Source organism: Maylandia zebra, linkage group LG12, assembly GCF_041146795.1.
Source record: "Maylandia zebra isolate NMK-2024a linkage group LG12, Mzebra_GT3a, whole genome shotgun sequence".
NCBI classification, from domain to species: domain Eukaryota; kingdom Metazoa; phylum Chordata; class Actinopteri; order Cichliformes; family Cichlidae; genus Maylandia; species Maylandia zebra.
In genome coordinates, this window is record NC_135178.1 from 1,947,761 (window position 1) to 1,961,147 (window position 13,387).

At 44.7% G+C, this 13,387-nt stretch overlaps 1 protein-coding gene across 1 annotated transcript in view; it reads right to left on the reverse strand.

The window, feature by feature from the left end:
- The window catches only part of abca2 (ATP-binding cassette, sub-family A (ABC1), member 2), a 106,211-nt gene that overhangs the window by 5,995 nt on the left and 86,829 nt on the right, over positions 1–13,387 (reverse strand). The window contains exons 39-44 of the mRNA XM_076890546.1: positions 11,915–12,035; positions 11,594–11,772; positions 11,272–11,413; positions 2,458–2,592; positions 1,706–1,809; positions 1,511–1,603 (exon numbers count right to left, since the gene is read on the reverse strand). Coding sequence (XP_076746661.1) covers positions 1,511–1,603; positions 1,706–1,809; positions 2,458–2,592; positions 11,272–11,413; positions 11,594–11,772; positions 11,915–12,035 — 774 coding nt within the window. The remainder of the gene's footprint in view (positions 1–1,510; positions 1,604–1,705; positions 1,810–2,457; positions 2,593–11,271; positions 11,414–11,593; positions 11,773–11,914; positions 12,036–13,387) is intronic.

The following is a 13,387-nucleotide window of genomic DNA, read 5'->3' on the forward strand; positions in this document are numbered from 1 at the left end:
GTCAGGTTTTAAAAACAGCTGGAAAAAGATGAGATCACAGGAGAACAGTGTCTCACCTCAGATTTACTCCACCTCATCCCAAACCACCACAAACATCAGGTGAAAATACTCCTCCCTCACATCCAGCGTTACATCTCCTTCTACTGTCCAAGATCAGCTGTTCCACAGCCCAGGAGAAATTACTGTCCTCTTGTGGCAGTTGAAAGTCTCCATAACTGTGAAACATTAGACTGGAAATGCTGTTGTGGGTACTGGTTCGACATATACTCCCCAGCTGACAAACTCACCTCATGTACTTGTCTAACAGACCACCGAGCTAGCTGCTGGGCTGGATGGAGACAGAAATGACTCTTTAGAGTAAAAGCTGGCATGTGCCTGTGGTGGTGCTTGTTTCAAAGACAACGGCATTTCCTGCTCTACTGCGTTTAGATTTCATATTATTCACTGGTATGCAGCAGGATGTTTCAGAAGGAAAGTATTGGTTTGATGATGATGATAAGATAAGACACTTCAGGAGTGGGGGGTGTGGTGGGGTGGGTGACCAGAGTACTGCTTTCTTTCAGCAGACACTCCTCGTGTCTCCACGTCAGAATGTGCCACCATCATCTGTGCTCTACAGGGCCCCTCACAGAAGCTTACAATAGAGGTGGAAGGCAGAGCAGAAAACCAGAAAGTCACACCCTGAATCAGAAAATCACTGATACAGGAGATATAACATCAATCCCACCATGTCATCAAAACAGGGCTTTATCTATCTATCTCAAGCTTCCCTACAAGACCATGTGCCAGCCACAATCCTTCCCCTGGACATCTGGGAAGACACCAAACCTACTGACGATTGCAGAAATGGTCTGCTGGCTAAAACCGAGCTGGGATGTTCAGGAGAATGTGCAAAACTGTAATGTGTTCTATTGTACAAACTTCAAAACCAGCAACCAGCAGGCAAACACCAACAAACGATGGTCCAAAGGCTGCTAGGGATGTATGTGATGGGTCCATCCCCCAAGAAGATCAACCAAAGTGTCTTTGTTGACACCACTCCAGGTAAGTAGGATGATTCTCTTTAAGAAAGTAACATCAGAAGCTCTGACACAGTGGCCCCTATCTGATCCATTGTCCTCCTGGAAGTCATGAAACCCAGTTTGTCTCCTCACTCTTGCAGACAGAGTCCCAAACATGGACAAATGAACACATCCTCGGAGCAGTGCTGTGGAAAGAGTAAACTGCACCTTAAAAAAGAGACTCTTACACTGAAACCAGACATAAACAGTGGGACAAATCCATGACTCCCAGTTTGCCCTAAATCCAGCTCTTCAGGTGTCCTCTGGTTTCTCCTGCAGAGCTGAATCTTTAACGACGACGACTCTTGGATGTGTTGCTGCACCCTCGAGATGTCACACATCAAACCTCTGGATGTGCCAAATCTCAGTGCTGCAGGTCCTGAGTAACCGTGTCTTCAGAAACCTGGACTATATAACTATGAGTAACTATGATTAAAGAAGGTCCTGACCTGTTCTTTAAGTGCTGGATGCTCCCCAGGCATTTAAACCTGCCATTCACCATAATGCCCAGTCTGGTACACAAGGCCTCACACTCCTCCATGCTGCAGATGTAGTGAAAACACTTTGGTGAAACATTTGTAACACAGATGGTATAACAGGAGGTGTTCCAGAGGAACATGCATGTCATTACTAAGCTTTATAACCTGTGTGACGTCAGCACTACAGAGCGTCCGGTCTTGATTATGTCCAGGATTAAATTCCAGAGGAACCTGCGGGCTTTCGGGTCCATCCCAGTGGTGGGCTCATCCTAAACACAAGCAAACACAACAATGTTTAAAACAGCGACAGACTCTGGATGGACTCTGAACCTTACTGCCTGGGACGTTGATAGGCTGGCATGTGTGATGTAGAAATGTTGGACAACTTTGGACTTTTTTACTATTTGACCAACTGGATGTTGGGTTGATGCTGTCTCCACAGGCTGTTCAGGGACACTCACTGCAGTCTTTAAGTAAAACTGGTTGCATATTTTCTGTATCCATGTTACACTTAATCATTAAAAATGATCACATATTACGATGTTTATATCAAAAGATTACTGTGTTGCACACAGACATTAAAATATAATCCAAGGTATGAGTAGAACTCGCAGAGTAACTAACTTATATAATACTATCACTACTTTTGTAATACTTTGTATACATGTATGCAATACTATCAAGTTTTAATAAAAATATTTATGAATGATCACTCAGATTACTGATTAGCCCCATAGTCACACATTCACATCGTCCTTCATTTTATGCTTTTAAGCACTTCTATCGGCTCCATTTCAATGTTAAACATGCTTCCAAAAATGAACTAAAGCTTCAAACAGAATGTGAAGAAACCGGCGGATTGACCCTCTGATCTTTGTTACGCTGCCCCGAGCACAGAGAGCATCTATTCTTCTTACCAGGAAGATGAGTGATGGGTACCCGATGAGAGCAATGGCAGTGGAGAGCTTGCGTTTGTTTCCTCCACTGTAAGTGCCCGCTGGTTTGTCTGCATACTTGGACAGCTCCAGCTTTTCCAATGCCCACTGCACCACCTGCAGGGGGTAAAGAGTAATGTGAGCTGTTGAAATTCTGCTGTTCAGGCGATGAAGGAGACAACGGTAGGATATCCCCCCTTAATGTGGAACTGCATAACATTTGCTGAATTGTTCCAATATTTGATCCTCAGTTTGTATTCTCTGTCCTACATGTTGGGTCTGACTCTGACCGTAAGTATGGGTCTTTTACTAAATAACTGCGCAATCAGCAAAAGTTCTTGTAGGTTAACATGTCTGCATGTTTTGCTGGCTGTGTTAAGTGGATAATTACAAGACACCACAAAGTTACAAGCTACACAGAGTCCTGTGGAGTCTGATAAAAAAAATAACACAATTAAAATAACTAACTGTTGTATAAAACAGCAGTTATAAAGGTTATTGGGAAATAAAGGTCAGAGGAAGAAGATTACTGCATAAGACTAAACTTCAGCTCTTTTTCTTTGTAATTACTTCACAAAAAACGGTGATAAAACACGCTTCACAGAGTGAGCAAGTTTATCATGCACAGGATATTCTCTTCATTATCTTACTGCACAAAGTCCAACAACTGCCGTCACAATGTGAAGTCGTTTTTAGCTCAATGAGTCAACTCAGGTTTCACCTGCTCGAAAAATGAACCGGAAACTCAGTCATCACAAAAAGTTGCAATTAAGTTTTATCAGTTTAGATGGACCTCACCTGCTGCAGACACACGACTACAGGAGGGGGTCGGGGCTTTGTGAATTCGGTGGCTGTCAGGAGCTGAGGCTCTGACGGTAGGCTGGCCAGTTAGCAAACATGACCGTTTAACATCACCTCTTTGGCAGGACAAGAGCCTGAGGTCGAGGGTCTCTGAATGATTCAGTAGAGAATTGGGGTTCAACCTAGTGGAGGAAAGAGATATTTCCCCTTCATGTCAGGGATTGCATCCTGACTGGTGTCTGTGATTATAGTTCAGCTTACTGAGCCTTCATGTTCTTGGTTTTTGTTTTCTCCATGGGCAGGAAACAAAAACAACATGTAATAGTGGCTCTAGCAGATTTACATTTAGCCAGACTGATGGTCAAACCAGTTCAGGTGTCTTCATTTGCTCTACATGCTCCTCCCAGGTTTCACTGTAAACACCTACGTCGTCTAAATAAACTGCACTGCTTTATAATCCTGACACAACTGTATTCATTAATGTTTGAAAAGAAGCTGCTGCATTTCAAAGACCAAATGGCATGACAGCATATAAATACAGACCTGAAGGACAGAACAAATGTATTTGGCTCTCTGAGACGGAGGAACCTGTCGACGCCCTTTCTAAAGGTCAAACTTGCTCACAAAGTTTGTCGTGGCTACCTGGTCAATACAATCTTTCATTCTGGGAAGAGGATATGCACCTGGCTGTGTGACGCCATTAATTTAGCAAAAGTCAGTGCAAGACCTAAATTTGAAATCTGACTTCTACATCAGCAAACACAGAGATGAACAAGCAGAGGAAGAAGGCAACACCATTTTACCATTTACCTCAGATTCTAATATCTGTCGCTTATCAGGAGATGACCGGTAAAAATGCTGTTTAATAGGCTGAGTATCATCAATATCATGGTCCACTAAATGACCACAAGATGGTGTACCTGAGAACAGAGACAGATAAGACTCTATAATGTTCCCAAAAAGTTTATTCTGTTCATCTGGATGCAGCGTTTCCAGTGCATGTAACTGTCTGTTGTCAATCAGTTGTTCGGGTTTATCTTCATCCAAATGTACAAGTTGCCCAGAGCTTCCCACCAATTTTTTTAAGATGATGTTGCAGCATCCTATCTTCCAATACTCCTCCTTCCTCTCAAGCACCACCGAAGATGAGGTAGAGGCCGCAGTCTTGTGAAAGAGGCGTCTTGGTGCTGAAGGTAAGGCTTTACCAAACATCCCTGTATCACCGCACATTAACATTTAAACAGCACAAAGAGATGCTGAGACGCTGTAGAAACAAAGTCTGCTCACCATCCGACCAACCACGTGAATCTACAAGCTTCTCAAACATACAAAAGAATATATCTGGGTCCAAATCCAGAACTCGAGCACCACACTGAGTGTGTTAGCGTGCAACCTACGAGCAACACGCTGGTAAGGGGCCACAACCAACCTATATTAAATTTTAGGAGGTGCGGAGCAAACTTCTCCCCGAGTTACACACTGGGCTCTTTTTGCAGGCTGGAGAGGAACCCTCACTGACCACCAGATTACTGAACCAAATCAAGGTCCCACCCAGCATGTAAACTTAGCAACACGCCAGTAAGGACCACAGGTTACAGAAGACTCTAAGGCTGCAAACGTGTGACTCCATGAGCAACCCACCGGGCTCTCTTTATAAGCTAGAGAGAAACTCTGACTCACCTGACCCACCAACGTCAACGCCTTTCTAAAAGGAGAGTCATACGCTGTACATGTAATATGTAACATATATGTAACATATGTGAAAGAGAACTGGATTAGTACAAACCTTAATTTCAACCTTAAGTTGTACAATGATACACAACCAGATAGCAGGTATGTAACTAGCTCTGATTTCTGTCTCTGCTCAAGTACAAACAAACGAAGCGATAAGTTCTGTAACATCAAAAGAACCTGTTTATTAATCTCAATGGAAACAGGAAGCATAATATCAGCTGTTGTTGCTGTTGCACGCCTCACTTATCTTGCTCAAAGTAACATTAGAACCCTTCAGGCTTAATATATTGGATTTCTAAAGTGGGGCCGCCACATCTCCCTGCGACTAGTTGTGACTGGGTGGTGGCCGAGAGGTGACAGGTGGTGCCAGGGCTCAATGCCAATGCCTAGCCCCGCTGTACCACCTGGTTGTGAATCAGGGGGCAGGAGAGGATGCTGAACATGGCACAGTGATCCCAAAAGCATGGTGTGGCATAGTGTGGGTAAGCTGGGAGAGTATGACAGTGGCCCTGCTGTATGAGAGCTTCAATTCAGACCATCGGCAGAGATCTGACAGCATTTCGAGGGAGGCTGGAGGCAGGCCGCTCTCTCCGGTAAGTCCAAAGGTGGAGGTCTCTGCTTCTACATCAATAGTGGCTGGTGCACAGATGTGACAGTGATTGCTCAGCACTGCTCTTCCTCTCTGGAATATCTTTTTATCCACTGCAAACCGTTTTATTCTCCGCGGGAGTTTGCTTCATTCATCCTGGCCGCTGTTTACATCCCGCCAGACGCAGATGCGCAGGCAGCTCAGTGCGCACTCGCGGAGCAGATTCTCCACACGGAGCGGACATTCCCGGACTCTCTCATCATTGCTCTTGGGGACTTTAACAAAGCCAATCTGAGCCATGAGCTTCCGAAATATAAGCAGTATATTAAATGCCCAACCAGAGAGGAGAGGACATTGGACCACTGTTACAGCACGATCAGCGGGGCCTATCGCGCGGTGCCCCGCGCTTCACTCGGACTTTCTGACCACGTCATGATCCACCTAATCCCCGCGTACAGACAGAGGCTGAAGCTCTCCAAACCTGTCGTGAGGACTAAAAAACTGTGGAGCAACGAGGCTGTGGAGGAGCTTCGCACGTGTTTGGAGACCACAGACTGGGACACAATGAAGGCTGCTTCTAACAGCTTGGACGAGTTTACGGACACTGTCACCTCCTATATCCACTTCTGTGAGGACAGCATTGTGCCATCACGCACCAGGGTGAGTTATAACAATGACAAACCCTGGTTTACTCCTAAACTCAAAAAGCTGTGGCTGGAAAAGAGAAAGGCGTTCAGAAGCGGAGACAGGGACTGCTACAGAGAGGCCAAGTACAGGTTCACTAAAGAAGTGGACATTGCCAAACATCAGCACTCTGAGAAGATGCAGCAGCAGATCTCAGAGAATGACTCGGCCTCTGTGTGGAAAGGTTTTAGGAATATTACAAACTACAAGCCTAAAACCCCCCACTCCACTGATGACTTGCTCTTGGCCAACACCCTTAACGACTTCTACTGCCGTTTTGACGAGCCATCAGGCAGCCTTCACACCTCCAACGGCCCCAACAATAGAGGCACTTTGGACACTCATTCCCCCACCTCTCCCCCCTCCATAGAGCCATCACCACCTTCAAACTGTTCACCTGCAACACCCGCCCCCTCACCCCACACAAAAGAGGATTTCACACCACCTCCTCCCACCACAACTCTTCATATTCATGAAGCAGATGTGAGGAAGCAGTTTAAGAGTCTGAATGCTCGGAAAGCTCCCGGCCCAGACGGTGTGTCTCCTGCCACCCTCAGACACTGTGCAAACGAGCTGGCCCCAGTGTTTTCTGGCATCTTCAACTCCTCACTGCAGGCATGTCATGTGCCTGCCTGCTTCAAGTCCTCCACCATAATCCCTGTCCCCAAGAAACCTAGGATCACTGGACTAAATGACTACAGACCCGTGGCTCTGACATCTGTGGTCATGAAGTCTTTTGAGCGCCTAGTTCTCTCCCATCTCAGGACCCTCACGGCCCCCCTCCTGGACCCCCTGCAGTTTGCATATAGAGCCAACAGGTCTGTAGACGACGCCATCAACATGGCCCTACACTTCATCCTGCAGCATCTGGACTCCCCAGGAACCTACGCCAGGATCCTGTTTGTGGACTTCAGCTCTGCCTTCAACACCATCCTTCCAGACCATCTCCGAGACAAGCTTTCCCAGATGAATGTGCCTGATCCCATCTGCCGGTGGATCACTGACTTCCTGACGGACAGGAAGCAGCATGTGAGGCTGGGAAAGAATGTCTCGGACTCTCGGACCATCAGCACCGGCTCAGGGCTGTGTTCTTTCTCCTCTGCTCTTCTCCCTGTACACCAACTGCTGCACCTCCACCCACCAGTCTGTCAAGCTAATCAAGTTTGCAGATGACACCACCGTTATTGGACTCATCTCTGACGGGGATGAGTCTGCCTACAGGAGGGAGGTTGAACGTCTGGTGTCCTGGTGCAGCCACAACAACCTGGTGCTGAATGCCCAGAAGACAGTGGAGATTATTGTGGACTTCAGGAAGCACACAGCCCCACTCCCCCCCATCATCCTGACTGACACCTCCATCACCTCTGTGGACTCATTCCGCTTCCTGGGTACCACCATCACCCAGGACCTGAAGTGGGAGCCCACCATCACCTCCGTCATCAAGAAAGCCCAGCAGAGGATGTACTTCCTGAGGCAGCTGAAGAAATTCAACCTGCCAACACGGACGATGATGCAATTCTACACTGCAATCATCGAGTCCATCCTCACCTCCTCCATCACCGTGTGGTACGCTGGAGCCACTATCAGGGACAAACAGAGACTGCAGCGTGTTGTGCGCTCTGCTGAGAAGGTGATTGGCTGCAGACTCCCATCTCTGCAGGACCTGTACACCTCCAGGACATTGCGGCGTGCAGCTCGGATCTCAGCTGACCCTTCTCACCCTGGACACAGTCTGTTTGACCTGCTCCCCTCAGGCAGGAGGCTCCGGTCCATTCGCACCAGAACCTCTCGCCATAAGAACAGTTTCTTCCCCTCTGCTGTTGGACACATGAACAATAACCATATGACTGTACCCGCCACTAACACATGACCCTACGCTGTGTCACTGCATCATTCCATGTTTGCACTGATCATCACCTGCACTCATGTATATATCTCATGTATAGCTCATGCACATATCTTTCTACGTAGCACTTTTAATTCTTATCCCTACTTTTATTTTTTCATGTCTATTTAAGTGCTATTTATGATACTATGTTTGCACTGAAGCACCGCAGCAATTTCCTAATGTTGTAAACCTGCTCAACATTTGGCAATAAACCCCTTTCTGATTCTGATTCTGATCAAGTCCAAGTGAACCATTCTGCTCTGGTGGTTCCCTTTTCAAAAAAACTGTACCAGAGGTTGAGCTTTCAGAGGCAACTTATCTCTCAACCTTCCCAGTAATATCTATGCTAGTGTGCTGGAAGGAAGAGACTACCAGTTAGTCAAATCTTGGAACTAGGAGGACACAATGTGGTGTTCATCCTGTTTGTGGGACACTGAAGTCAGACTCCGCCAGGGCTGCTCTTTGCCATAACTTTTACAGGCAGCATTTCAAGGCGCAGGAAAGTGGCAGAGCGGTTTGCATATTGGTGGTCATGAGATGGTTATGAGCAGACGGACACTGTAGTGGAGAGAGAGCTGAGGATAAAAGTGATCACCTGTTTCATCTACATTTCTACCCTCAACCACGGTCACAAGCTGTGGGTACGGTTCCACCAAAGCTGCTACTCCTACACATCAAAATAAGCCAGATGAGCTGGTTGGATGCCCCCTTAGTAAAGGGTTTAGGGTATGTCCTATAGGGCTGTGCGATATGACCAAAATCTCATATCCCGATATAAGACATTTATCGTCCTGACAACGATATAAATCACAACAATGTAACATTTTCTATAAATTCTGTGAATCTCGGGCAGCTCGACTTGTGTGAAGTGTTTCCAGCTGGGCGTCGTGTAGCTGGAGTCGAGTGTTTTCTTTCCACCATTTTCTTTCAAAGGTTTATTTTTTAGCACCTGACGGCTCTTTTTTGCTTCTCATCCGTAAACACTCTGCATACTCTTTCACCTGATTCAGTTTATTTTGAAAAATCTCAACAGGATCTTGAGCTTTATTGTGAAAGGTTTACGTGGAAAACAAACAAGCGGACAGCGGAGCCACGCGATGGTTTTACCGTCATTGTTGCTAACGACAACACGTAAAAACAGGTGCTTGTCTGTCTGTAGTGTGGTTATATTAAATATAAGAGAAAGAGAGAACTTTAAGAAATTAATACTACAGTGACCATCAGAACCATGAAAAATATTGCTGTAAACAGTTTATTTTACGACACCACAAAACAAACGACAGACGTTTTTATATCGTCATCCGATATATATCGTTATATCGAACAGCCCTAATGTCCTGCTGGGCAGAGGTCCCGGGGTAAACCCACACTACAGAGATGATGTCTCTGCTGGCTTGGAAACATCTTGATGTCCCCTCAGAGGTGACTGTGTAGTTGGAGGTCTGGGCATCTCTGCTGCTGCCACAGCAGAAAATGAATGATAAACAGATGGATGTCAGTCTGTCCAGATACAAAAATATAAACCATTACGAACACCTGCCTTGGTTCAAAGATGGAGGGCAGCAGGTTCATGGGAGAGGAAACAAGAAACGAGAATGCTTTTTCAAGCAGTGGCACAGATCATCTTTTCTTATCCCTCCATGCAGACTGGTTTGGTTTCTGTGCCGTATTATTGAGCAAGACACTCACCTCAACTTGAAATCGATGCAACCACTGGAATATGTACAGTTGTGTTCAAAGTAATAGCAGTCCAACATGATTAACCAGATCAGTCAGTGTTTTTGATATAAATCATATTATTACATGGCAAATAATTTATCAGTAGGTGCAGCAGAGTCAGAGAAACCAACAGACCCAACAATCATCACATGAATGCACCTGAGTCTGTGCAACTGAATAATGAAGTGAAAGGGGCGTGTTCAAAGTAATAGCAGAGTCCAATCAGTGAGGTCGTTCACTATGTGAAGAAACAAATCTACAATTTGCCAAAGAACATATGGACTGGCCTAAAGAGAAATGTAGAAACATTTTCTGGACTGATGAAAGTAAGATTGTTCCTTTTGGGTCCAAGGGCCACAGACAGTTTGTCACACGACCCCCAAACACTGAAATCAAGCCACAGAACACTCTGAAGACCGTGAAGCCTGGTGGTGCAAGCATCACCATATAGGGCTGTTTTATTAAGGTGTCGGGCCTATTTATCACGTACCAGGGATCATGGATCAATTTGCTTATATCAAAACACTTGAAGAGGTCATGCTGCCTTATGCTGAAGAGGAAATGCCCTTGAAATGAGTGTTTCAACAAGACAACGACCCCAAACACATTCAAAACATTCAAAAATGCTGCCTCTTAGGCAAAACCAAGAAATGCAGAGGAATTGTGGAAGGTTGTCCAATCATCCTGGGCTGCAAGAAGCTGGGCGACTCCATGCAGGACAGATGTGAAGCAGTTCTCAGAAACAGTGGTTATACAACTAAATATTAGTTTAGTGATTCACAGGAATGCTAAAATATAATGTGCAGTGTTACAACATTACAGCGTTGTAATGTTGTAAAAACGTTATTATATTTTGAGCTTTACTCATGTTTTAAAACACACTGCTATTATTTTGAACACAACTGTATGTGTGTGAATGTTACACAGCCTGCACACACAGTGCTTGTATAAATGGGTAAACGGGGCAAGTTGCTGAAACTGCTTTGGGTGCTCAGGTAGAATATATATCAGAACCAGTCCATTCACCATGGCTTTAGCAGTGGGTCAGCGACTGTCTGAGGAAATATATCCATGTTTCCAAGTTAGCCAGTGACACTTTGACTGTAGGAAGGTTATGAAATGCCGGACCCAGAATGAGTTTGGTCATGAATATGAGGCATTATCCTCTTCACTGAGAAAGTGAGGACTGGCCAAAATCTTCATGATCAACATGCTGGCGTATCCTCACTTCTGATACTTGTCTTTCTATTATTACGATTTTGATCACAGTTTCTGTTAGTAAACCTAAAGCTGTGTGTGTGTGTGTGTGTGTGTGTGTGTGTGTGTGTGTGTGTGTGTGTGTGTGTGTGTGTGAGTGTGTGTGAGAGAGAGAGAGACTAACCCTTTCTTGGTCTTTCCAAGGAATGCCACGCAGGCGAGTGTAAAGCTGCAGATGCTCCCTGGCTGTCAGGTCATCAAACAGAGCATCAAACTGTGGACAGTAGCCGATACCTTGTTGCACACGTAACAGGTCCTTCAGGATACTGCACACATGCACACACACACAAGCACAGTTGGCATCACTTCAGCAGTGGTCCTGCAGTACAAACCCAGACTATAGTCAGTGCCCATGTATTTGATGTCTGATGTCCTTTGCTGCTAAAGTATCTGCTAAGAATGTTACAGTCACATTTACAGTGCACTCTGTTAGTTCAGCCACTAACCTGTTTCTGTTAATGAAAGCCTCTCCTCCAGTAGTACACTCGTCTCCTGTCAGCATCTTAAAGGTGCTGGTTTTCCCAGCTCCATTTACTCCGAGCAATCCAAAGCACTCTCCGGGCCGGACACCCAGACACAGGCGGTCCACTGCAAGGATACGTCCCATCTTTCTGGATTTGTATACCTGAGGATCAAGCAAAGTAACTTTTTGATAGTAATGACCACTTTAACAGAGTAGGATCATTTTAAAGTAATGGCATAACTGAACGAATAGTTTAAAATATGCAGTTGTGTAAAAGTTAGCAAAGTACATATTAAAGTTTAACCTTGGTTAGGTTCTTGATCTTCAGCATGTCATTGTCAGCGTCTCCACGCAGCACTCTTTGTCTCTCACAGGCCACGTCTACATCATCGTCATCGATAGGCTTGGAGCTGACCGGCACCCTCCTAAGCACATATACTCCAGTCATCTTTTAGCGTATTCACTCTGTCAGTAAGTAATTCCACTTGTCTTTACATATCTTTTATCAACTACAAGAAGGGGGATATGAGCATAGTTTCTCCTTGGTCTGCAGTTACAGAACTGTATTGAAGACTTTTACAACAACATTTTTTAAATGTATTTGTATTTTAAAAGTATGTGTATTTAGATGGACTGATCCGATATTACGTATCGGTGTCGGTCTGATACTGACCTAAATTACTGGATCGGATATCGGAGAGAAATAAAAAATGTAATCGATCCATTAAATATCCCAAAAGCACCTCACAAAACTTGCCACATGGCGTAACTCAGCTCAGAACCGTAGCACGTCGGAGCAGTGTGGTCACGTGATAGAGCGGCTGTGGCGTGCGAGACCATTATAATATTATTATTGTGTAGGAACTATTAAGTCTAATATACCCTAGTAAGCTATAGTACTTTTTCCTTTGGGAACCATCTGTGAAAGAAAGATGTTGAATCTATTTAATTATTGTAGAAAAATAATTGATTTCTGTGCATTTTCGTTTACATGTGCATTAAATTAAATTTGATTACGTCAATTAGGCATTATAAGGCAGAGGGTGGGGGGTGGTTCCCTTTTTTTTTTTTTTTTTTTTGCTGGGAGTTGGCAACCATGTTAGTTAGGTTGTTTAATATTTCCACTAAGTACTCTTTAAAATACCAGAATGAGGAGGAGGTGCAGGTTTAAGTAAATTAGATTGATGAGTGTTGCTGAACTATGAAAGATTTTGGCTGCAGTGTATTTTTTGCATACAGGTATAACAGAATAGCTTTAGTTTAGTTTAGTTTTTTAAACTTAAGTATGAACTTGTGCAAAATGCAGCAAGATATTGAAAAAAAACAAACGTTTCATTGATTATAAAATATGCTCTATCGGATTTATATCACTATTGGGAGATATCCAAATTTATGATATCGGTATCGGACATAAAAAAGTGGTATCATGCCATCTCTGTTCACGTTAGCCATATACAAGCAAAGAATAGTGAAAATAAATTTCATTGAGATTTTGATTTTGGCTTCTCAAATTACACGGATTAAGGCCAAGCAGAACTTGGCTCGGGCAGCGGCTGTTGGGTCTGCACTTCCACAGGCCGCTGGTTTAGAGACTTATTCCCATTAAGGAAGCAAGACGAACAGCGATTTTACTTGCGCAAGGGAGGATCTCAGAGCAGCCCTTCTGCCCTCGTTCAGACCACTTCCACCCCGGCCTCCGCTTGCTGCCTTTCATTGAAAACAGTTACAGTACACACAGCACCACCCATTGTAAACCCCCCTATGGTTATAAAAGATA